Raw genomic sequence first — 27,158 nt, 5'->3', positions numbered from 1 at the left:
TAGATCCAACATTACATGGGATGTCTAATTCTAAACAATAACTTGAGCAAATAGAAACACCAACAGACAACAGATAGTGTTCTCCTCATTCTACAGCAACATATAACATAACTAACACTTGACAGTAAATTTTGAACAGAGCTAAAAAACAATCAGAAAGCTAGAAATAATGTCCCCTGATTAATAAAGAGAACTCTAAAGCTTAGAATAAACAACCTCCAATTGTACTAAAATCTATTAGCACTTTATAGAAGCATGTCAGAGGAGTTTCAATCCAACTTATAAATTTGATAAACAGATAGGAATGAGATGAGTGCTTTTATATAAGTTAATAAAATCTAAGTTTTTCACCAAGCAATCAAAGAAGATGATGGGAAGAGGTCAACTATCAAGAAGTATGACACCCCCTAGAGTAAGATTATTACAGTTAAAAATCAAGTACACTTGCTGGCAACCTGAATTTAATCAACAAACACAATGCTTCAGTTCTAGAGGAAACATATCATCACCCTGAGATACTAATCTTAAAACAAAACAAAGCGAGACTACAAAGCGTAGGAGATCAAAGCATATCTGAACATACATCTTTTACTAAGAAAATAGTCTCAAAGCTCAATTCAATCTGCAATTCTGCATCCAAGACAATCTTTTCTTTTGTAAAATCTAAATAGGTAGGTTCAAAAACAAGTCCCAACTCAAATTTTCAAGATTCAATTAATAATTGAAATCTGATATCTGATCCTTAATCTGAAAAATCAATACCAATTGCATACCCAAATCCATCACACGATGTCAAATATTCCATAATTCAATCATACGGCCCATATCTCATGCAATTCATAATGAGTAATTGAGGTGTAATCAAGTATAAACATCCACAAACAAACCGCAACAATTAATATCATCAGAAATAATTGAGGGGAAATCAAGTATAACATTCACAACCAAACCACAAACATTAATATCATCCAAACACACATCAAAACATTTAATCATCGAAAACTAATGTAATTCGAATATCAACGGTTTAAACTCCAATCCATCCTATGTATAACAAGCCGAGCCAAAAATAGGGTGGAAAAACTATAACAGCATAACAAAAAATCATTCTAATAGAGGAGTACTATTTTATACGAACTCCATGCCAAACTAAAGGAAGAGATAAAAGTACGTTACTCTAAGCCACCGCATTAGAGCAATCTCTTGCAATATGCCCCGGTTCCCCACACTGATAACAATTACGGCCGCCGCTAACACCTCCAGATCTCCGCCCAGAACTGGGCCTATCCTGGCTACAATCCCGAGCTAAGTGACCAGGCTCACCACAAGTATAACAGGCCCCACTACTGCCTCCAGCTCTTCCCCCAAATCTCCCGCCAGAACTGGCCCTTTCCTGAGCACAATCTCGAGCTAAGTGTCCAATGTCACCACAGTTGTAACAAGCCCCACCACCGCCACCAGCTCTCCCTCCGTATCTCCCACCAGAATTGACCTTATCCTGACCACAATCACGAGCCATGTGTCCAATATCACCACAGTTGAAACAGGCCCCATCACCGTCTGCACTAACCCTACCACCACGACCAACGTTGGAACCGCCGCCAGCACTTCCGCTTTGGCATGCTCGCGCAAAGTGTCCGGACTTCCCGCAGTTGTAGCAGTTTCCGCCTCCACCAGACCCACCGCCTAAATTATCCGAACCTCCTTCACAGTCACGAGCGATGTGACCAGATTCACCGCAATTATAACACTTTCCACCATCAGAGTAATTGTTTCTCTGCCGACCACCGCCACCGTTTCCAGAAGATCTGCGGGCAGCGGGAGGAGGAAGGATGGGAGCGCCGTCAGGTCCAGTAACATCGACGGCTTTCGGCTTGTTGTCTGAGCCGACGGAAAAAGTGAATTCGACGGTGGCGCCTGCGGTAAGAGTACGGTAACCGTCAGATTTGATGTCGCTGTGGTGGACGAAAAGATCTTCACCATCGTCCTCGGGCTTGATGAAGCCGAAACCCCTAGTGTCGTTAAACCGTTGTACGACTCCTCGACATCGAGATTCTTGCGCCATTGTTAAAAAGAGGCAAACCCTAACCCTAGACTTAAGAATTTTTGTGCGAAGGAAGAGGAGTGAGAAAATTGATCGGGACTGGATTCGGTATATAAAGGCTAAAGAGGCCGTTAAACCCTAGTGGAGTTTGGTATTACGGTGCTTTGTTCTGGAATTTTTTTTATTTCCCTGTGGACTCCGTTAAGAAACGGGTTAATATCTGGGCCCATTGAATCTCTTATTCCATTTTTTTTTTACTTTGACGATTTTTTTTATTTCCCTTGAACACTAGTGGATTTTTTTGGTTTTTTAAACTATGATTTTCTTTACCAATCAAAGGAAAAAATAACTACAAAGATGCACCAAAATAGTGACAAAAAAGCCCCCTTGGTCACCCAATTTTCATTGCACTCGGGTTTTTCTTATCTTTCAAAAAAAAAAAAAAATAGTGACCAAAAAAACATAGTTTTCCTTATTATTTACTCAGTTTCAACTATATTTTCTTCCCCCTTATCTTTATTGTTTATTCGATATCACTTATTTTTGTTAAAATTAGATCATACTATCAAATTAAACCAAATAACAAAAAATTTAGATTGGACCACACTAAACTAGACCAAATAAAGGAAAGATAGTCAAAGAAAACATTCAGACTGGACCATATCATAAAAATTCAGATCAGACCAAATTCTGAAAAATCATACTAGACTAGATCAGAAACTAAACAATGGAAACAGGAAAAAAAATAGAAAAATCAGACCAGGCGAAAAGAACAAAGCATTAGGTAGTTTTGTTTTTTTATGCCTATTAAGATGTAATTTTCCAATTATATGAATAGCCTATTGTTGATGATCAATAGGGGTGGACAAGAACAAAATTGTTCGTAAATAGTTTGAAAACGGTTCGATAAAAGTTCGGCTCGATCTAAATTCGTTTGTCAATGAACCTAGCTTAAACTTGAATTTGTAGTTTGACTACTTAACGAACCAAACTCAAAATCATTCTTGTTCGGCTCGAAATCTCCTGGGCACATTATTTGGAGAAAAATAATGCGTGTTCATGAGATTGTTATCATTTAATATTAATGTATAATCTGTCAATAGAATGACAAAAAGGGGTACTTTTTACATAAATTGTCCAAGAAAAGTAGTAACATACGTAGTATTTTTTTTTATTGTTGTAATATGCTTCATCCGTTTATCGAGTGAAGACTCGAAAAACCTCGAAGCTTGGCTATAACACAAAAATTCTTATCAAAACTAGTGCGATAAGGATTCTTAAGCTCGAGGTAAGTTCGAGTTCGAGTTCGAATTTGATTTAATTTAACCAAACCAAGCCGAACGATATTAGAATTCGATTGGATTCGGCTCCTGATTGATGAATAATAAACAAAGATTCACATAGTGACTTTACCCTAAAATTATCAAAGTCATCCAAAATAAGTCTTATATGTGAATTTACATACCCATTCTCATAAATACTTTGTACTATTTTTATGTGTAAACTAGTGTGTGGCCCGGACGTTGCCCCGCGTTTCGACTTTTACTAGGTTTTTTTTGTAAATATGTGCACATGTAGTTGGTGTCGTCCGAATTACGGTGGTGACACGTACAAGATTAGGGGCCGGACAACAACCTTCTCAATCTGAAGCCCAAAATATGAAAATAAAACAAAGTAGGATCATTTTCTTCATTATTTTTTTTTGAGGGAAAGAGCGAGCATTTATATTAAGTACTCGATGTCCACCAAAGTATGAATACTTTGGGGGAAAGAGTTCATACAAATTCGTTCTGTACTATTACCGGTTTCCCATCTAGCTATAGCATGAGCTACAATATTGCGCTTACTCATTTTCTTCATTATTAGTTGATTTATTAGTCAACCTCCGTTAATGTTTCCCCCCTTACTCATTATTACACTTTATTACACCGGAAACTTTTCTTTTTTTTGTTTGAGGCTTAAACTAAGAAAGCAATAATTGTACATTTATAAATTAATTAATCATTCTTTTTTTCCCCTTTTTTGTATTTATTTTATTCAATGTATTATTTTTGGTAAAAAGAATATATACGTTTATATAGAAAATATAACATAAGTTGTGGTTGGTTAAGGTGGTAGGATGTGTAACATTTAACAAAGTGGTATGGTATTCGATCCTTGTTACATGTTTTTTTGGTCATAATGACATGCAATAATGCTAATTAGTAGTGATGTGGCGTAATAACGAAAGGTATACGTGACACGTATACGTTATTAAGAACGTCTTTTAATATATTAACTAGTGTGTAGCCCGGGCGTTGCCCCGGGTTTTGACTTTTATTCGGGTTTTTTTTTAATTATGTGCACGTAGATATGGTGTCATCATCAAATTACGGTGGTCACATAAGAACAGTGGCCGATCAACAACCTCCCAGATCTAAAACCCCACATCCAAAAATCTAAACAAAGCCGGATCCTTTTCTTCAAAGTAATAACTGTACATTTATAAATTAAATAATCATTCCCTTTTTTGCATTCACTTTTATTCAATGTATTGGTTATTGTAAAAAGAATATATTTGCTTATATAGAAAGATATTACATAAGTTGTAGTTGGTTAAGATGGTAAGAAGTGTAACTTTTAACAAAGAGGTCTTGTGTTCGATCCTTATTAGATGTTTTTTGGTTGTAATGACATGTCATGATGCTAATTAGTTGTGACGTGGTGTAATAAGGAGAGGTCTACGTGACACGTATACGTTTTTCAAAACGTCTTTTAATATATTAGTATAGATAGATAGATATAGATAATGCATTTTATTTGAATTTCCATGTGTATATTAGGCTCCGTTTGGTTTGTTGTAAAACGTTTTCATGGAAATCAGTTTTCCTTTTTCAATCTTGTTGCGTTATTTGGTTTGTCAAGGAAAATAATTTTTCATAACTCACTCAAAGGTGGAAAAACCTTTTACATTTAAAAGGAAGCGAAACCACTTTTCCACCTCACCTTCCTTTTCCTTCTTTTCCTCAAGCTTCATCCTTGTTCTCCCATTTTCCTTTTTATATTAATTAAGGAACCAAACAAACAAGAAATAGTTTGAAATTATATTTTCCTTTGAAAAATATTTTATGCTAAACAAAACAGATCCTTAGTGTGAATATATTGTCAATTTTTTTTTTTGAGGGAAACGATCGCGGCCGCTACGATTGGTTATTAATCAAGCAAAAATCTGAAGCTATTACATCTTTTAGTACTCCCGAACACCCTCTAACCCACACTCGAGTAGAGAACTCAAGTGGGCAAAGATGTGCCATTGTGTGAGCAGCCATAATGGCCTCTCTATACATGTGTGAAAACTTGATATAACTAAAACTGCTAGCTATGGAACATATATTGTCAAGTTTTGAGTACATTTAAACGAGATATAACTAAAACTGCTAGCTATGGAAAACTTGATATATTGTCAAGTTTTGAGTACATTTAAACGAATTTTTCTATTTTTTCGCTTATATTTTGCAACTTTTTAATTGAATTAGCTTATCATCTTGGAATTCGATCGCCGGATTAATATTTCCCAATTCACGAAAGCTCAATTTATTTTCGATGTTGATACTGTTTTAGAGGATGTTTTATCTGTAAGTAGTTCTTTTAATCTAGAACAAACTAGGGGTGACAATTAGTCCGAGTTCAATCTGACTCCGACTCAAATCCAACAAAAAGTATCAGATCTAAAGCTTGTTCTTTTGGATTTAATTTCAGGTCCATTCATTTCAGTTCAGTTCAATTCAGATCCATTCAATTCAGTTCAATTCAGTTCAAAATTAAGTACAACATTATGTTCATATTCGTCTTTAATGATCTTATTTTCTTATTTCGTTTATTAATAATGTTCAATATTAACTATAAATTATATTGTAGTTCATCTTTATTTATTTTTATTTTTATTATTTATTATTGTTATTATTATTACGATTATCATTACTAGTAAAATTATTATTATTACTATTACTATATATTACTATTGTTACTCCGTTTAATATTATTTATTATTACTCATTATTATTATTATTATTATTATTATTATTATTTATTATTAATTACTATTTACGATTTCCTATGTACTACTTACTACTTATGATTTATTACTTATTAAATTATTTACTATTTATTCAGTTCGATTTAGTTCCATTTAGTTTGATCCATTCAGTTCAGTTGAGTTCAATTCAGCTAAAAAAGGTCAGAAGAACACGGCCTAAATTCAATATCCGACCTGAACCCTGCAGGGGATGAAGTTTGTGTAAAATCTGACAAATCCGACCCGAATCATATTACTAATGCCATTTCATCAATAAGTATATGAAAATTACATTATAATGTGTTATCCAAAACTCTTATATTTTTGAGATTTTAATTGCTAAAATAATCCGAATCCCATTGTGGCCGACCCAATACGAACCAAAATATCCCAACACAAATCCGATGAATATAACCAGAGTCCTAATCCAACTTAAAAAAATTCGAGTCCGAATCGAGGTGGGTTGAATACGGAATTCATAAAATCTGACCCGATCTGAACCATTGTGAAACTGACTTGACATTTCTTCCGGAGTTTGACAAGAGGCGCATGAATTTCTTTCAAAAAGAGCATATATCTATGACTCTATACGGAAGACTGTTGGGCATAATTTCCAGATAAAAGTCCCTAGTTTTGGAGGGATAGCCATTATCCGTTGAAATCCTATTCTTCTAGAATCTAGATGTTGTGGAAATTCATGACTCATGAGCAGGCAAAGTAGCAGAGCTTCACATTTGTAATGCCACAGAAGATATAAACAGATTAATAAGATGTTGACTCTGACTCTGATGAATTCCTCGTGTACAAGTGACTGTCAACCATGTATATATTAGCTGAAAAAGTAGTCTTCCAACAAGAGCTTTATACTATGGTGCTAAAATGCAATTGGCTTATCGTCATTACAATATGGGGAAAAAAACTTACCCACCTATCTACAAGGTGCAGTGAGATAATAATGGCAATAGATAAATATAGAAGATGCTTCACAAAAAGGAATAAGAGATCTTTGTACAAGAGTTATTAGTAGACTTCAACGTTCCATTGTTCTGCCTTCTTCAACTGCCTCTTGTATTCAATCCAATCAATGCCTGGAAAAACAAGAGAGGAAAGTATTAATAAACCCATTATGTTGCAGTTTAAAACAATACAGATTCCTTAAAGTTATACCTTCTGCAGCAGCCAATGAAACCATAATGTCGTCAATTCCCTTTTCCATTCCCTTGAGACCACACATGTAGACATAAGTATTATCTTTCTTCAACATTTCCCATAGCTCAACTGCGTATTGTGCCATTCGGGTTTGAATGTACATCTTCTCCCCTTTCTCGTTAGTTTGCTCTCTGCTCACTGCAAAATCCAGCCTGAAGTTGTCTGGAGCCTTTTCCTTCATCTTCTCAAATTCCTGTCAACGTTTTATTTTGAAAAACAGCTATGATTGTTGTCACATTGTTTAGGCTAGATGATAATAAAGATGTAGCTCACCTCTTTGTAGAGAAGAGAACTGCTTGTGGGTACACCCAAGAAAAGCCAAGCCAAGCCGTTAAACTACAAACCAGAAAAATTAAGGGAAGTCTATCAGTGAGACAAATGAAAAGGAGCTTATTCTAAAAGACAGTAGCACAAGCATGCATATTCAACCCACCTTGTAATCATCATGCTTTTCGAAGAACATCTTCCACAAGAATGAACGGAAAGGAGCAATCCCCGTTCCAGTTCCAAGCTACAACAATGGAGACGGTGTTCATTACTCATTAGGCTAGAATAGTGATGGAAACCATAAATAATATAAATAGAACACGATGACAAGCTCAGGAATACAATATACCATGATAATTGTCGCGTTAGGGTCTTTGGGCATGAGCATCTCCTTTCCAACTGGTCCTGTTAACTTCACTTCAGCACCGGGTTTCAAGTCACCTGCATAGAGTATACAAACTTTGAGCTGTAAAGTACAAGCTCTATGGTACTTTAAAGTAATGTAGAGTCCCTTGTTATACATAACTATACAACTAAATCATATATACTTGTACGTGATAAAGCAACGTTACAGAGTTTATGGCATCCTTACACAAGAAGTTGGAGCAGACTCCCTTGATCGTCTCTCCAGCGTCATTGGTGTAGATGAGTCGTTTTACACACAACGAAACCTAAAAGCACAGAGAAATCAAAAAATTTACGTCGCAAGAAAGATGGAAGTTTAATCAACATTACTGAAACAAATGGTAATAAAAGACTTTTAGGAAGTTGAAAACACTAATTTGGTACTCAAGTTAAAAACTGGTCAAATTTCAAAGTTGGGATTATGCAACTACGCGAATCCTTGGAAAATATGCACAACACAAACAACATTATAAATCCAGTAGGCAGTAGGGCCCTTGAAACATACAGATTTAGCATCACCAAAATCACCAAGAGCACTGCTGGCGATCGAGTACAATCTCAACTTATGGGGCTTTCCATTCTTGTCTTCCCCATCTGGAATAACCCCAACGGATTGCCCTTCTCTGTAAGGGATCTCTCCTACACAAACACACAACCAACTTCAGAATTCCAGTGGAACTAGCAATAATAACAACATCGATCAACATCACATAATTCATAATTCATAATTCATAATTCATAATTCAGTAACAAATTAAACTCATCCTAATGTTTGACATAAGAAATAAGGCACATATTTATATACTAAAATGTTGACTACATTACAAATTTACAATATATATAACCGAATTCTTAAATAATTATCTTACTCGAAAGTGCTTAATCATATGATCAAAGTGTGGCCGGATAGTAATATAGAAATTACCTTCATGGGAAAAAACCATGTGCCAGGTCTCTCCGGGTGCATCATCCCCAGTAATTTTGGTGTTAAGAAGACATCTTCCAACGTAAGGGGTCTTAGGCTTAAACTTGTTCACTGTAATGCCTTCCTCCATTTTCTTTGAATGTTTCTCTACCTTAGCAGGAGCAGGTGGAGGTGCCTCCACATCAGAGGCGATCTGGGCCCTGATGGGTCCCATTTTCCCAGTTGCAGATACATTCCTGTAGTACAAAGGAACCTGCAGCACCCAAATTAATCATCTCATCATCAAAATAACAAATTATTAATAAAAAACACAGTGAAATTGGGAATCACCTTTTTGTAGCTGATTTTGTCAGGGGAAATGACGGAGGAGCTTCGGGCGGAGAGAGAGGTGGTTTTGGTAGAGGGGAAAGAAACAGCGGCGGTGACAGCGGTGGTCATGGCGGAGTACGATGATTGGAAGAATAAGAAATGAAAGGAGGAGAGAGAAAAACAGAGTTAAGTTTGATTTAGTAGTGAAGTGGGTGATGGAGGAGTGGATTATGTATTGGGTGGAGGAGATTCAAGGAGCAAATTGGAGTGGCAACTATGAAGATAAGTTTATGCAAAAAAAATCTGCCATCACTTTTTTTTTTTTTTTTTTTTTTTCATGTGTTTTATAGTGTAAGTTAGACTAAGGTTTTCATTCATGGGTCCCTTTTTATTGGCCTTCAATGGTTTTTGTGGTTAATTGTTCTTGTCATCTCTTTGATTTTTTTTTTAAAACCAGTAGATATTCATTAATCGTGATCCCAAGCTTCCATCCTAATCTTTGTATCTATATGCCTAATTCCAACGTGATATCAGATTTTGTTTATATAAAGTTAGTCTTATATGCACGCGGGATTATATAAAAACTTTAAATTGTATTACAACCAATAAATATAAAATTAGATACAAATATGTTCACAAAGTTCATATTAAAAAAATTAAGGTTAAAGATTGGAGCCTTCGAGGTATTGGAACCGTGCTTGTAGGACGTGACTGGTGTGTTGAAGCCTGGTATGCTTGTTACCTTCGGTCCTACTGGACTGACTGCTGAAGTAAAATCAGTTGAGAATTGAGATGCACCATGAGTCCCTTCCAGAGGCTCTCCCTGGTGACAATGTTGGTTTCAATGTAAAGAATGTTTCTGTCAAGGAAATCAAGCGTGAATACATGGCATCTCACTCCAAGAATGACCCTGCTAAGGAGGCAGCTAACTTTATTGCCCAAGTCATAATCATGAACCACCCTGCACAGATCGAAAATGGTTACACCCCAGTGCTGGACTGCCACACCTCTCACAATGTTGTTAAGTTTTCTGAGCTTCTGAGCAAGATTGATAGGCGGTCTGGTAAGGAGATCGAAAAGGACCCTAAGTTCTTGATATCTCCAGCAACATCCAGTAACGTACTTGATATCTCCAGCAACATTCATCACTCAAATCAAACCATCAAACCATTACTGCAAATTAAACCTAACCAAATGAGATTTTATTTAGTATGACCACCTAACACCAACACCTAAAACTCCTCAGTTCCACATCTGATTTCCGAAATTCAACCGAAAATATAGCCGATAAACCACAAACCATATGACCACCTAACACCAACACCTAACACCTAAACCAACAATGCTATATCCGAACAAATAAGTTAAAACATGCATGATTCTTAAGCAAAGTCAAAAAACATACAACTCTAATCAACCCACAAATTATTAAGATAAAAATAAATTTTTGAGAAAAATAAAGCTGAAACAATAACTTTCAAAAGTTCACTCAGAGAGCCTAAACCATAAGGTCAGAAACTCTAGTCCACAGTAAGTTATCAGGTCCATGAGCACGGCCCGAGGAACGAACTGACTGCAACTCGCTTCGTTGTAGTACACAATAAACTCCAAAGTAAGATCTAATTCAAAAATGCAATATGATATAACCACTTCTTTCTGGAATGCTCTCCTGCTGCTATAAATGTGGTTCAAAAAATTGTAAAAAGGTTATGTTCCTCTATTACAATTTATCTGATATATATTATTACAATTTACATACTATTATTATTAATTATTATCCGTTTTCCGAGACAATAACAGAAAATGATAATAATTTACCCCCAACAAAACCACTCCACCAGCAAATGTTAGAAAGATAACTTCATACAGAAAGAATGAAAGCAGCAAAAGAAATAAATGTATTTCTTCATCAGTGACCAATATTAACTTAAAATAAAGTAAAATATTTATATTCACCTTAGAAGCAAAAAAAAAAAAAAAAAACATTTTCTTTATCAAGAAGAATAATTTCTAGAAAATGTTGGTGTTAGTGATCTAGTGAATGCTTAAGTGTTTTCCCCAATTTTCTACTGATGAAGTCCCTCACAGTTACTATAGTCATGGCTATTTACTAATCAGAAAACACTAATTCTGTGAAATATCCAAACAGCGAAGATTCACTGAAATTTTGTGCACATAATAGTTAATGCATATAAAATTCAGTAGTGTAAATTAATATTAAAATAAACAGAGCAAATCTAGTAAACCATTTTTTGAACATAATAAATTAAGGAGTAAAATGTTTACAAATATACCGATCTCCCTCTGCATTTCTCTCCCTCTGTGTCTGAACATTTCGTAGGCTTGACACATCACCGGTTTTGGATCTCTACCAACCTGAGAAAATGGCCGAAAGCAAGGTTTTTAAGAAATCACTTACTCTTTTCTAGGAAAGAGACACAGTAAAACACACGATTATGTTGATGAAAGAATTAATAACAGCAGGGTTCATAGACTATTGCAAACAACTACTACAGTGCTAAAATTTTAATAAACTAACCAAACCCTGAAAATATTACTCAAAACTACACCAATTAACGACAAAAAATATGAATTTGACAACAAATTTCACCTAACTATATCACATTTTCTTCAATTGGACAAAAACTCCCTTTCAAGAAACGGAGAGGCGGAGAATATTATGGAGTAAGAGAGAGAGGTGTTAGGTTAGATACATATAAATCATATATATTTCATGCGGAAAAACCATAAAGCCAGGAATCCAAATTAATTGCCACATAACAATTAGCATAATTTAGGATGCATACCCTTTGTAGCGTGCCCTCCCTAGCTGCTCCCGAACCGAACAAGAACAAGTTTAGGACTCCAAATGTCGTCCCTCCGTAGATAGTCCACAGCACGTTCGAATCCGCCTTAGATTTAATTAACTAGAATTGCACCTAAGGTATTATGTTTTATTTGAATATTTGAGGCAATATTAACGTTAGTTTTAATCCTTTAAACTATGTGAATATACTTGAAATTATGTGTTCATAAATTGTGAATGCCATCACATATTTATAGGGTAGGAATAATGGAATTAGAAGTCTACTAGGTTTCAAGTAATCTAATTCTATTAGAATTAGACTTTAATTAAAACTAGTAACTTTAGGAAATTAATATTTTAATCTAATCCTGATTGCTTAAGGATTTGATGCATGCACGAAATTCAACACACACACGCGCACGACCCACAAGGGGCGCAGGCCATGCGCGCGCGCGGAGAAGCCCACACGCTGCTCGCAGCCCAAACCCTGCTCGCAGCCCATGGGCGCGCTGGGCCTGGCTTTGCGCTGGGCCTTGCGTGCCTTTGGCTGCTGTTGCGTTTTGCCTTGCGCGCTGGGCTTGCTAGACGTGGGCCTGGCTTCGTCCTAGGCCTTGCGTCTAGCAAGCTCGTCCGATGTTTATTTCATACGACGCGCTTCCGATTAATTTTCCGATTCCGGAATTCATTTCCGATTCGAACAATATTTAAAATTTTCGATTCCGGAATTAATTTCCGTTTCGAACAAATATTTAATATTTCCGATTCCGATAATATTTCCGATTCTGATAATATTTCCGTTTCCGGCAATATTTCCGATTCCGGCAATATTTTCATTTCCGATAATATTTTCCGATACGTACAATGTTTCCGTTTCCGGCAACATGTACGACTTGGATAATATTTATATTTCCGATACGATCCACATTTCCGTTTCCGGCAATATCATCGTTTCTGGAGTATTCATAATTTGCCTTTGACGATTTCAGCTCCCACTGGAACCGAGATCCGTCGATTCCGAATATCCATAAATAAAGTATTTAGTTCCTTTAAATACTTGATCCGTTCACGTACTATTTGTGTGACCCTACGGGTTCAGTCAAGAGTAAGTTGTGGATTAATATTATTAATTCCACTTGAACTGAAGCGGCCTCTAGCTAGGCATACAGTTCACTTGATCTACTGAATTATTAACTTGTATAATTAATATTGAACCGCATTTATTAGATTTAGCATTAAATGCATACTTGGACCAAGGGAATTATTTCCTTCAAGAGGAGCGGGATACCAAGTAGAAGGGGGAGAATAATGCCGAACAAAGAATAATCAAATTTTGGGTTGAATACAATTGTGAAAGTGTGGAGGGTATCAACTATGAATACAAATTTTTGGTTGAATACAATTGTGAATACAATTGAATACAATCACATCAAATTCATCTATATCAGGCTATCATCTCTAGTCTGAACTCTGAAATGCAAGTATAAACCCTAATTTCACCATCATATAGTGATTCAATAGTAATGAGCACAATCAAAAAGTTCTCCTTATATTAAGGAAAACTAAAAAAGAAGGACAACCAAAATAGAATTCCCTAATGTGGGTTCATCTAATAATTAAAAATTGTTCAACAATTCCACAAATAAACATCAAATTCAATAAAAAAAACTAACCATTGTTGTTAAAACTTACGTATACTCGGATCTATCATAGGAGCTAGGCTCCGACCCATTCCCCATTTATCAAATGCACAAACCTCCATACTCGCATTCCCTGCATTCGCATCATCAATCGTTGATTCATCATCATTGGGTACCTCAGTCCTAGCCAACCCTCTGAATTGAGGCCCCATGAATCATGTATTCCAGCTAAACCTGATCATTCAAGATCATTAAAATTTCAATTATAAGTCCTTAAGCCTATCTTCAGCAACAACAACAACCTAAAAAGATTGGCGATTACATTTCAATTTCATGAATAAAATCCAATTTAAAATTCCCCCAATAAATTTAAATTCTAAGTGATCAGGGTATCGATTGAAAATCCAAAATCCAACCATATTAACGATGAATTTCAATAAGCAAGAACCCTATGTAACAAAACCGTAATTACACATTACCTCCAACGACAAAATTTTAATTAATCGGGGCTTAAATTGAAAATTCTGCAAGAAGTTGAAGTGAATTGAACTGAAACCCTAAAACCAGATTAGGCGAATCAATCACTGAATTGAAAAAGTGGAGAGAGAAGCTTGAAAAGTAAATCTGAAAGGATGAAATTGAAGGTGAGATATGAGAATTATAGCTACGTACCAACTTCTTGTTTCAATCTTCATATCTGTCTGTGCCATAAGAGCCCCTTTTTTGACGACGTTGCCGAGTCGGTCGATTACGCACGACGGCTTCAACGGCTCGTTTGAAAGCGCACAGGTTGTCCACTTGGAGAGCTGCTTTTCGCTTGGGTCCCCTCTATCACGCTTCTTCTCGGCGTACATATTCAAGTAGCAATCCCTTGACTCCGCGCAAGTTGAATCGCCATCGCCGCCGCCACCAAGAAGGTTGAAGTGGAGATTTACAGTGGAGTTTTGGGAGATGCCGGAAGAGCCGATGGTGGAGGATTCGTCTAGAATTTTCCATTAAACGAAAAGAATACAATCCCAGAAGTAGAAGACGAAGATGAATCGAAGAATGGATGATAGAGAAAGGGAGAGGATGAAGAATTACCATGGTTGCTGCTGAGGGATCGGTTTGGAATCTCCAGGGTTTGGAAGAGGAATCGAAGAATGGAAGATAGAGAAAACGGGAGTGAGGAGAGAGAAAACGACGGTTGAGGAGAGAGAGCGAGAGAAAATAGGGGCAAGGGAAAGAAGGAATGGTTGAATACTTGAATGTATCAGGGTATTTTAGTCTTTTGGGTTGGGGACACGAAAAGTGTAGTTACTAAACTGCCCCTCCCCTATTGGCTTATATAATAGAGATTAATTGGTACACTTTGATCGGACACATAGTTTAAGGAAAGTGAATTATTTTATTGAATTATGAATTATCGCTAAACGATAATTTCATGAGAATTACTAATTAGTTATGGGTTTAACTCGGGATATAATCACGAGATAAAAATTTTGGTTAACATTTGGTGAAACTTTTAAAATAAACTTTGGATCACGTAACTCGAGATCTTTATGTTATTTTCTACAAATAGTGTGTTGAGTTTGAAAGACTGAGATTATTCTTTGTCTAAGTATGAAATAATATAAGTGATTTATGTTTTGATACGATTTGATTGTGGATTTATATATCGTTTGTACTTTATTCATAATGAAAATTATTTATAAGATCTACGTTATAGTGTTGAGTACGTAACCACGCACGATTAAAAGAAAATCAAGTTGACTAGTCTTAATTGAGTTATTAAGCTAACTTGGTGTTGTACACATTTTAAAAGCTACCATTAACAAGGGTATATGGTAGGTCAAAGGCCCTAAATTAACAAAGGCCCAATAATTAAATCAGGCCCAATTTAGTTACAACTCCAAGAAGAAGAAACAGAATAACCCAATGAAGGATAAGCCCAAGAGAAACGCGAGCCCAGAGAGATCAGATTTCCAGCGTCAGACACAAGGAAGTTAAGAGGCGTGGAATAAGTCAAGGCTGACGTGGCCACGATCACCCATTTTCTCTCCTCTGTTCAAGCAGTTACTGGAGTAACTCCCACTCTTCCATAAACCGCTCTTCAACCTCTTCTCCTTAGGGGTATGTGTACATCAAGAACCGACATTTGGAAAGACATCATCAACACACAAATAAAATATTTTTTTACTTTCGTATCTTTCTGTAGCTTTAGCCCTAGCGCTTAGTGTAGTATGTCCTAGGCTCAGTAGCCTAGCAGTAGCGTAGCAATAGTTCGTAGCGTTTTCCTAATGTATTGAAGAACTTTTGGCAGTTACGTGTACATTTCTTCATGAATTAATGTTTGTCTGATTTTCATTATATATCAATCAATGATGTTTGCCTAACTTTGTATGTTGTTTTCTTAAGCATTTCATTTTGCATTAACTTTGTCATAAAAATCATTGCATTTGGTGATTTCATACAAATTACTCTCTCACGAGCGAGGCCTCTACATAATAAGGCTAGCCGTCATTTTAGGGAAGTAACCCTAGACACCTTTATTCGACCTACATAATAAGGTGTTATTGCTTGTTCGCGTATAACGTCAACAAGTTTTTGGCGACCACAGTGGGAGAGATAGTCAATAATCTTATAATCTCTTGCAATTCTAACTACATAATTTCTCATCTAAAATTACGCCACCTAAAACTATGAGAAACAGAAGAGGAAATCCACAAGAGGACGATGATCAAAACAACGACATCTCTCTAGAAAACCCTCCTTGACCGACAACTTTGTCCATGAGGACAGTGCACTTCCTCTCCTAAATCTTACAGAGATTAAAAGGCCACATGATGACACTAGAGCGTCTAACCCGAGACCAGAGTCAGACGATTCCTCTCCTATGAGGGGTGTTCAGGCCTCTACTTACACCAGAAATCTGATAATCACCTTGTACTTAGAGATTGTGAAAGGTCTATTGGCTAAACCTATGGAGAGTTAGAGGGTCCAATTTGATTCTAATTACTGTATGCTTGTAGAAAATTCTTCTAGAGTATTGACAATTATACTAAATAATGTATCTATGAGGTCAACTTCCCAATAGGGTTCCTTGAACTTACTCTCTAAATTTCACAGTCTAACCTAGCCATGTACAGACTTAGCCAATCCATCCCTAGAATTACATCTAGGTCTCCCAGACTAAACTCTATCGAATTAGAAGGAAGAATGCAGTCTTTTATATTCAAAGGCAAGTTCTTAAATAATTTGGTACACCTTATGGTTACACCAGTAGGCATACTAATAGGTAAATCAATTACCTCAAAATCTAGTAACTTCAAAATTTTAACAACAGAGGGCGAAACAAAAGAGTAAGTTGCCCCCGAATCAAATAATGTTTTAACTAGCACGAAGTTAATAGAGAAAGTACTAGAAACTACGTCAGCCGACCGTTCAACTTTATTTTGGCTCATCACGAACAGTTTACCTAGAGCCTTGTTATGGTTGTTATTCTCATTAGTAGGTTTATGGTAGTTTCCCTGGTTGTTCTGCGCCCCTACAGGCTTCGAACCCTGATTTCCTGACTGGTTAAATCCCGACTTCCCCTGATTACCACTCCTATTGCCATCCTGCTCCTTCTTTTGCTTAGTAAAGCACTCATACTCCCTATGACCCTTGTTTTAATAGTAGCTACAAGTCACTGAGTCTCCCTTGCAGTCTTTACCAGATGGTTATTGTTACACCTTTTGAAGTGGTACACTCTCTCAGATTAGTTCCTATTGTTGTAGTTGCCCTGATTGTCCTCCCTTGGAAATTCCTATTCCCATTCCTATTCCTGTTCTTCTTGAAATTTTCTTGGCTTCCCCAAGCATTATACTATTTCTTTTTCTCACCCACTACCACATTCTTCTTATCAAGCCGAGATTGAAGGCCATAAATGTGGGCGGCTCTCCAGTAAACGATGTCTAAAGATGAAAAAGTTTCACCACCTAACCCCGGCTGAATTTCATCAGTCAACCCTTCTTCAAACCTTTGGGCCTTTAACTCTTCAGTGGCTACTACCTCGGGTGCAAACCTAGATATATAGTGTTATGAATTTGCTATAATATTCTAATATGGCCATACCCTCCATCCTAAGGTTGATAAATTCTTGGGCTTTTTGTTTCCTCGTAAAAGCAGGGTAAAACTTCCCCCTTAAGGAAGTAACAAATGAATCCCAATTGAATCCCTCAACAGTGTTAAGTCTAGCCCCATTTTCTCTCCACCACAAATCAGCTTCATCCTTCAAGTACAACACAGCTTGATCCACTCTCATGTTCTCAAGACAGTTCACATCCCAGAACAATTTCTCAAACTCTCTAACCCAGTTCTCTAGGAAGGTAGGATCAGCTTGCCCCTTAAAGTATGGTGTCTTTGTTAGGTTATGATACATATGACAAAACATAAATCATGCGGAAAACCTTAATGCCAGGAAACCATATTATTTACACATAATCATTTAGCATAATTCAGATGCATACACTTTGTAGCGTGCCCTCCCTAGCTGCGCCCGAACCGAACAAGAACAAGTCTTTAGGACTCCAAGTGTCGTCCCTCCGTAGATAGTCCACAGCACGTCCGGATCAGCCTTAAGCTTGACCAACTAGAATCGCCCTTAAGGTACTATAAATTTCGGCTAATAGGGCAAGAGTGTATGGCTGATTTTTGCGAAAATCTTACCTTTGAATACTTGAATCTTACGTCAATAAATTTGTGACCCTAGGCTCATATTTATAGAGTTATCGAAAAGGACTTAGAATCCTATTAGAATACCAATTTAATTTTATTAGAATCCTGTTAGGACTCTTATTAAATAAAATCTATCTACTAGGATTAGGATTTAATCATAGAACAAATTCTAATAGCTTTAAGATTTGTATTGCACACAACCGTACACGAGCACGAACACGAGCACCACCCGCGCAAGCCTTGCGGCCCACGCGAGCTGCACTCGCTCGCAGCCCAAATGTCGCAGCCCATATTGCTCCGCGCGCGCCAAGGCCTTGCTGGGCCTGGCCTTGCGCTGGGCCTGGCGGGGCTTGGCTATGTGCGATTGATGCGTGTGGCTTGCTGGGCGATGGCCCGGCTTCGTGCTGGGCCTTCGTCTGGCAGGCCTCGTCCGATGCTAATTCTTACGATACGCTTCCGATTAAATTCCCGATTCCGGAATTTATTTCCGATACGAACAATATTTAACATTTCCGATTCCGGAATTAATTTCCGTTTCGAACAAATATTTAATATTTCCGTTTCCGGAATTATTTTCCGATTCCGATAATATTTCCGATTCTGACAATATTTCCGTTTTCGGTAATATTTCCGATTCCGGTAATATTTCCATTTCCGATAATATTTTCCGATACGAACCATGTTTCCGTTTCCGGCAACATCTACGACTTGGATAATATTTATATTTCCGATAAGATCCATATTTCCATTTCCGGCAATATCATCGTTTCCGGAGTATTCATTTCTTGCTTTTGACGATCTCAGCTCCCACTGAAACCAAGATCCGCCGATTCCGAATATCCATAGATGGAGTATTTAATGCCATTAAATACTTGATCCTTTTACGTACTATTTGTGTGACCCTACGGATCCATGTCAAGAGTAAGCTGTGGATTAATATCATTGATTCCACTTGAACTGAAGCGGCCTCTAGCTAGGCATTCAGCTCACTTGATCTCACTGAATTATTAACTTGTTAATTAATACTGAACCGCATTTATTAGACTTAACATTATATGCATACTTGGACCAAGGGCATTATTTCCTTCAGTCTCCCACTTGTCCTTAGGGACAAGTGTGCATTTCCTAATTCCTTTGTCGCTCGATGCTTTCTCTTGAACATAAGGTAAGAGTTGTCATCCTTATTATGTCCAGAGGTGTTTCTCGGTTTCAGAGTTCAACTGATCAAATAAACAGATAATCATAGCCTATGATTCTTCTGAGCACGGCCATGCATTTTACAGTTTCTAGCTCTCCGAGTGGCCTTGTACAACTTTTAGCATCTCATCCCGATTTATGGGAGGACAATCCCAATCTTGCGATCTTGAGATTAGACTTCGTTTAATAGGTGATTACCTGAGCGTTGCCTTTATAGCCTCCTTTTACGGTGCGACGGTTGGTCAACGTCAAAGTAAGCAGTTCTCAAACAAGTAATCTCAAATCACTCAGGTATTGAGGATTTAGTGTCTAATAATTTTAATGAAATTTACTTATGACAGATTTTCATCTCTTACAGTAAAGTTTCATAGGTCTGTCCGATACTAGTCTTCCCAAAGTAAGTATCTATGCAAATGATTATAACATTGCCATGTCCACATAGTTCAAGAAACAGAACTACTAGTCATCTTGCATTCTAGTCGTCTAACGTTTTCTATGCGTCCATCTTTATAGAAAACTCCGACCAGGGACCATTTTCAACTTTTGACATTCAAGTTCACTTGATAGACATTTCTTAGTCACAGGACTGGTCCTGATAGTCTATCTTGAATATATCATCAAATTTGAAGGGACTCATCATTTAATACTAAACCAAGATTAAATGGAATATGAAAATACATTTCATATATGATAAATGTTCAACCCCAATGTTTTACAACCATGGGCCTCAAACCCATCTTTAAAACAGTTTATGGAATTCAAAGCTATGCTTGATTTCCAGTGCTACAACGTGAGTGTTGCTTCTCACTTGTTGCATAGGTTTAGTTATCATGCTTTGCCAATCTTAATATCCTTTTCATCGAATGTTCTTCGAGATATGATGATAAGACCTTTTGAGTTTGTTTATTATGTAATCTAGTCTTTCTTACTTCGATAGCGGTTCTACGCATTTTGCAATGAAGAACCATTAAGTCAGCAGACATGTGATCCACCCAAGTTCAGTGAAGAACTCTTTAACGTAAACAACCCTGTTTTATTGCTTCTTAGGCAATAAGTACTTTTACTTCAACTGTATAGGTTGCTAGTGATGCTTTGGTTGGATTTACTTATCCAGGCAGTTCACAGATATGTGGAAGACTTTCCAGCTGTATCTTATAACATAGAAATTAATATTTAATTTCCCACGCAACAACTCATGGTCTCCAATCCATGTTGCCATTTCAAAACACGATGCTCTTTAGCTTGTCCTTGTCAATGGATAACTCCAAAGGAATCTTTCTTGATCCTTTGCCAGTGTTTATGCGTGTAGCATCAATATTTAGCATATCTTTATTTCCTTGAATCAAGAACTATTCCTATGTACCTTTTCAAGTACCATAAGTATTCTTGATCTCAATCTAGTTGATCTTCACTTAGATCAATAGAGATTGGTATATGTTCGTCATGCCTAAAGCCATACGATACATTTTTGGCGATCCTCATATTATATCATACATGATAAATTCTTTTGCAGAATAATTTCTAATTGAATTATATTCATGTAACTTTAGCTTATTCTAGTTTCAGTAGATACTGAATCCAGCTAAATGTGTTGACATATAATATAGGTTTAAGAATCTCACTTGGATCCTTTGATGTTTAACTTAGTAAATGCTTATACATAGTTCAAACATTCATTACTTAGATTTATTCATATGGGTCGAATATCTCCAATGGAGTCTTTCGTGTTTGATTTAGTAAATGCCATTACTTAATCTAAAACAATATTATAAGATCTTTGTAAATAGATCTTAATACCCAGTATGTACTAAGTTTCGCCTTGGTCCATCATTGATGAATAATTTCAAATCTAAGTTATTAGCATTTGAATGTTATTTCACAATAGAGAGATATGTGTATGACACACATAGGACCAATTTAGTTTTATGTACTCCCACTAAACTTCTTATATATCTATAAGAATCATGTACATTTTATGAAACTAAAATACTTATTAGCTTCACTAAAATACAATTCCAATTCCCAATTGCATGCTTAAATCTGTATTTAGATTTCATAAGCTAGCATTCATTTCAAGCATTATTTGGATCCACAAATCCTATGACATGTCATGTACATAGTTTCTTCCAACATTTGATTGAGGAATACGTTTTGTCATCCAATTGCCATATGTACCAATATGCAATCATTGCTTGAATTATAGACTTAAGCATTACGATTTTGCATGGGGTTTCAACACAATCCACACCGTGAATTTGCTTGTAACCTTTAGCAACTAATCTAGCTTTGTGTGTGATCACAATTTCATGTTTTATGGTTTTATCCTCAAAACAAACTTGCAACCAATAGGTGTGAAACTATTCTTGAAATCAACAAAATTTCAATTTTGTCATCAAAACATTGAGTATGTTTTATGGCCTCTAACCATTTAAAACATTTGAGTCTATATATGGCCTCTAACCATTTTAGGGAATCTGGGTTTCGTCATAGCTTTCTTACAGGTCACAAACTCATTAATAGTTTGACTGCAAGTTGTAGGTTTCTTCACTATCTAATAGAAGAATCGCATAGCTTCAGTGACCTGAACTCCATGTTTCTTCACTATCTAATAGAAGAATCTCATAGTTTCAGTGACTTGAACTCTATGTCTACTTGGGTATAGAACATCAAACAATAGAATATCAATAGCCACTTGAAAGTCCTTTGAATATTCTGTTCTCCTTGAAGCACTTGTAAAGTCTTCTAAGAGATGCCTATTCTTTAAAGCCACTTCTAAAGTCCTTAAAGAATACATGTTCGGATTTTCTAAAGAACTTCGAAAAGCCTCCTGAACGTCCGTTTATGTTTGTTGTTCGCCTCGAAGACTTTCGAGGTCTATTTTCTCCCACTTGTCATTTTGGAAACGAATCTCCAAAAGGACATTATTTCGAACAAACAAACATTATGTTCTCAAAAATTCGTGGTAGAAATAATACCCTTGTGTCTCATTTGAATAAATCACAATGAAACATATATCTATACTTGGGCCTTAGTTTGTTGAATAACAAACACTAAGCTCCCACTGAGTTTTAGGAACTCTTTAGATATATTATGAAAAGATATTCTGAAATTACTTTTCAATAGCTTTGACGAATTTGGTTTAGTTTGGTAGTAGTTGAGCATTTTGTTTTAGAAATTATAGGAAAAGTCTGTATGATCCATCATTGATCGAATCAAGTACTAATCGACTTCGATCATTCCAACTTAGATATGCCATATCTTATGGAGCTAGATCGTGAAATTACAACACACAATCATTGATGACCATTTTTGGTCTCAAGTAATCATCAACATGATCTATCCTAGATCTTTATGATTTCTTGCCATGTGGATTTTATACTGATGAATCTTTGAACTAGCCAAACAGATTCAAACTTATATCACTTTGAGTAAATAAACCAATATTCACTCAAATTTAGGTGAAATAATAAAGTCATAAAATCTCTTTCTTTAGCTTTGAACTCTATCGTCTAGGCGTTCTAACAATAGTTCATATCTTTTGTTACTTTCAACAAGTAAGACTAGTTGTCTTGAATTGATCTAGAAATCAATCAACTTTCAAAAGTCCATCAAAATAGAGCTTTTGAACGTTAACTTGTTGACATGGTCTAAGCAAAAATGCCAAAGATTAGTGGAACTCAAATCAAGGGGTTGATTTGAACCTAGTAAAGTTTTAATTGTTAAAGAGTTGTTTGTTTTTAATCAAGCATATTGACTCAACCCGTAAATGACCATTTCATTCAAATAAACAAACAAACATTATTTTTGTTTTTCTTGAATGTGAGTCTTTCTGTGTTTGAAACAGAAATTTAGGTATGCTGATTATATTTAAAGCAATAAATAACTTAAAGCATGCATAAGATAAATGTGATCTAGTATGGCCCGACTTCATCTTGAAGCTTCAACTTCAAAGTCCGTCTTGAAAATGGATTGGAAACTCCGTCTTGAATTTCGCCATGGGAGGCGCAATTTTCTTCAAATAGGATAAGCTATAATTAAACTAATTACAACTATTTGATGGTACGCAGACCATATTTGAATTGAAAAACAAACTTTGGTGCATTAGACCAATTACATTCAAATTAATGGTACGCATACCATATTTCTATCCTATTTGGGCCATACTAGTCACTTCATAACATGCAAAACAGTACATATACAATATATACCATTCACCCATTCATTATCATGAATGGCCCACATAGCTGGTTAGTAAAACATGTTGTATGCATCACATAAATATTTGCAGCAATTAATCAAGGGCACCAATAATCTACCAATTATTCAGTCCTTATTAATTCTAATCAAGTTGTTTAACCTTAAAGGATTTGTAGACCTAATCAAGAGTTTATGACTAAAATTGCTCCCACTTAAACCAATAACTTTATATGCTTTACTAATTTTAAACATAAAAATGTATTTCTAGTCTAACTAGAAACATACAAATTTAATTAAAATTTAAAGCTCATATAAAATTATAATCGAATCCATTTATTTAATTTATTTTTCAGTTAAATAAATTTAAATTAATTCAAGGTTTAATTTTAGTAAAATAATTAGTAATAATAAAATTTATAATAATTATAATATTCAAAATTAAAATCCGAGAAAACAATTTAAATTATTAATTAATTAAAATTATTTCCGAACTGAAATTTTAAAATTAAAACTTAAACACATCAATAGTTTGCAAGACGAGGCACTTGGGCTTGCGCCCAAGCCCCATCGAGCTACGAGGCTCATGCCTGTGCCATTGATCGTTGCACATTGCCCGCACAGCGACACCGCACACACGCCCCATGGCCACGTACACACGCAGCCCCGAGGGCCACGCTGCGCGCAGCTTGGTGTTGTGTCGTGGCTGCCTACCTTGCGGCAGGCTTGGTGCGTCGTGGCGTAGCGCTGCTGCCCACACGCATCTCGCTTGTTGCTGTGTGCCCATAGCCCTCGCCCATCGCCCTGCACGCACGCCTTGGCGTAGAGCCTTGCGTGCCGCATAGCTCGTTGCTCGATGCATTTGTACCGCACGGGCGACGAGCTCCCGTGCTCGTCGTCGCGTGCCCGCACTATACAACACCCCTTAAGGGTAACACGTAGCTTCCTTTGCTTTGTGCGTGCAACGTTTTCATAAAAATTTAAAATTTTTAATTTAAAATTAATGACAAATTAATAAAACATATTAATTTCATAATTTTAGGGCTAAAAATCGAAAATTTATTAATCAATTAATTTCCGATTAACATGGATTCAAATATAGGTCATAAAAATTTAAAATTTAACATAAATTAACAATTTTTATGGTGGTTTTTAATCATGGGTACCTAATTAAATTATTAATTAATTATGAAAAACAAATCAATTCTAAATTATTCGAATTTCAACAAATTAATCATAATTACAAATTAGGTTGTATAATTAACAAGTCTAGGCATTCAAATTTGTTAAACATATACTGTAGGTCAATCAAAAACTCAAGATTTATCAACAAGAATCGCAAATATTCAATTTAACATCTTAAATTTACAAACTTTTGCGTTCGAAAAACTAAAACCTCCGAAAAGTCATAGTTAGGCTTCGAATTTGGGAATTCTGGGTTCAAATTTTAGAATGCCTTTTACATGCGGAATTGACACAAAAATCACTCGATTTGGATGAGTAACGAAGAAACTGTCGAAAAACTGCCGAAAAACTGCATACATATAATTAAATAAACGCAATTTGCAATTAATTAACAATTACGAAAATTAATCACCCCTTTTAATTCTTTGCAAATTTGTAAAATTTAACCATGTTCATGCAATTTAGATTATGAAAATAATAAGAGGCTCGTGATACCACTGTTAGGTTATGATACATATGACAAAACATAAATCATGCGGAAAACCTTAATGCCAGGAAACCATATTATTTACACATAATCATTTAGCATAATTCAGATGCATACACTTTGTAGCGTGCCCTCCCTAGCTGCGCCCGAACCGAACAAGAACAAGTCTTTAGGACTCCAAGTGTCGTCCCTCCGTAGATAGTCCACAGCACGTCCGGATCAGCCTTAAGCTTGACCAACTAGAATCGCCCTTAAGGTACTATAAATTTCGGCTAATAGGGCAAGAGTGTATGGCTGATTTTTGCGAAAATCTTACCTTTGAATACTTGAATCTTACGTCAATAAATTTGTGACCCTAGGCTCATATTTATAGAGTTATCGAAAAGGACTTAGAATCCTATTAGAATACCAATTTAATTTTATTAGAATCCTGTTAGGACTCTTATTAAATAAAATCTATCTACTAGGATTAGGATTTAATCATAGAACAAATTCTAATAGCTTTAAGATTTGTATTGCACACAACCGTACACGAGCACGAACACGAGCACCACCCGCGCAAGCCTTGCGGCCCACGCGAGCTGCACTCGCTCGCAGCCCAAATGTCGCAGCCCATATTGCTCCGCGCGCGCCAAGGCCTTGCTGGGCCTGGCCTTGCGCTGGGCCTGGCGGGGCTTGGCTATGTGCGATTGATGCGTGTGGCTTGCTGGGCGATGGCCCGGCTTCGTGCTGGGCCTTCGTCTGGCAGGCCTCGTCCGATGCTAATTCTTACGATACGCTTCCGATTAAATTCCCGATTCCGGAATTTATTTCCGATACGAACAATATTTAACATTTCCGATTCCGGAATTAATTTCCGTTTCGAACAAATATTTAATATTTCCGTTTCCGGAATTATTTTCCGATTCCGATAATATTTCCGATTCTGACAATATTTCCGTTTTCGGTAATATTTCCGATTCCGGTAATATTTCCATTTCCGATAATATTTTCCGATACGAACCATGTTTCCGTTTCCGGCAACATCTACGACTTGGATAATATTTATATTTCCGATACGATCCATATTTCCGTTTCCGGCAATATCACCGTTTCCGGAGTATTCATTTCTTGCTTTTGACGATCTCAGCTCCCACTGAAACCAAGATCCGTCGATTCCGAATATCCATAGATGGAGTATTTAATGCCATTAAATACTTGATCCGCTTACGTAATATTTGTGTTACCCTACGGCTACAGTCAAGAGTAAGTTGTGGATTAATATCATTAATTCCACTTGAACTGAAGCGGCATCTAGTTAGGCATTCAGCTCACTTGATCTCATTGAATTATTAACTTGTTAATTAATACTGAACCGCATTTATTAGACTTAACATTATATGCATACTTGGACCAAGGGAATTATTTCCTTTAGTCTTAACTTTGGCTAGCCTTTCAAACATGTCTCCAGCAGAATCATGACACTCAGTTCTCTTTTGAATCAGTCTTTCCGCCAAAAGGCGAATAGCAGCAGCTAACTCACTGTTGTTTGCCATTTGTGTGCGACCTCAAATTAATGATTCTACCTTAGGTCCGATACATAACTTAATGACATTATCTACAAAGGAAATATTTGATTTGATCATAGAGATTGCATCAACAAACACTTATTCAAGAAGGTACAACAATATTTGAGTAATCATCGTCACTCATCCATAAAGAATATCCACATACTGCACATAAGGCATAACATTTTGAATCA

General features: G+C 36.3%; 2 protein-coding genes and 1 pseudogene across 2 annotated transcripts; 1 reads left to right on the top strand and 2 right to left on the bottom strand.

Moving 5' to 3' along the window:
• Positions 1-964: 964 nt before the first annotated feature.
• LOC110801200 (cold shock domain-containing protein 3) lies at positions 965-2,163 on the bottom strand. Its single transcript, XM_022006524.2, has one exon. The coding sequence runs from the start codon at positions 2,063-2,065 to the stop codon at positions 1,178-1,180; it is 888 nt and encodes a 295-aa protein (XP_021862216.1). The 5' UTR covers positions 2,066-2,163; the 3' UTR covers positions 965-1,177.
• A 4,177-nt stretch (positions 2,164-6,340) lies between these two features.
• Positions 6,341-9,513, bottom strand: LOC110801208 (ferredoxin--NADP reductase, chloroplastic-like). Its single transcript, NM_001426470.1, has 9 exons — positions 9,235-9,513; positions 8,905-9,157; positions 8,485-8,618; positions 8,167-8,245; positions 7,924-8,015; positions 7,741-7,818; positions 7,581-7,643; positions 7,266-7,500; positions 6,341-7,186 (listed from the first exon to the last, which is right to left on the bottom strand). Exons 1-9 carry the CDS (start codon positions 9,340-9,342, stop codon positions 7,119-7,121), a joined length of 1,110 nt encoding a protein of 369 aa, NP_001413399.1. The 5' UTR covers positions 9,343-9,513; the 3' UTR covers positions 6,341-7,118.
• Positions 9,514-9,929: 416 nt separating this feature from the next.
• Positions 9,930-10,428, top strand: LOC110801220 (elongation factor 1-alpha-like; annotated as a pseudogene).
• The last annotated feature ends 16,730 nt before the right edge of the window (positions 10,429-27,158 follow it).

This window comes from Spinacia oleracea, chromosome 3, assembly GCF_020520425.1.
Source record: "Spinacia oleracea cultivar Varoflay chromosome 3, BTI_SOV_V1, whole genome shotgun sequence".
NCBI classification, from domain to species: Eukaryota; Viridiplantae; Streptophyta; class Magnoliopsida; order Caryophyllales; family Amaranthaceae; genus Spinacia; species Spinacia oleracea.
This window is presented reverse-complemented; position numbering and strand designations above follow the sequence as displayed.

Bases quoted from the DNA above. Each gene is read 5' to 3' on its own strand.
- LOC110801200 (XM_022006524.2), bottom strand. From the start codon at position 2,065: ATGGCGCAAGAATCTCGATGTCGAGGAGTCGTACAACGGTTTAACGAC.
- LOC110801208 (NM_001426470.1), bottom strand. From the start codon at position 9,342: ATGACCACCGCTGTCACCGCCGCTGTTTCTTTCCCCTCTACCAAAACC. The intron at 9,158-9,234 runs GTGATTCCCAAT...TGGGTGCTGCAG, and splicing joins ACAAAATCAGCTACAAAAAG to GTTCCTTTGTACTACAGGAA. The intron at 7,187-7,265 runs GTATAACTTTAA...TTGTTTTTCCAG, and splicing joins TTCATTGGCTGCTGCAGAAG to GCATTGATTGGATTGAATAC.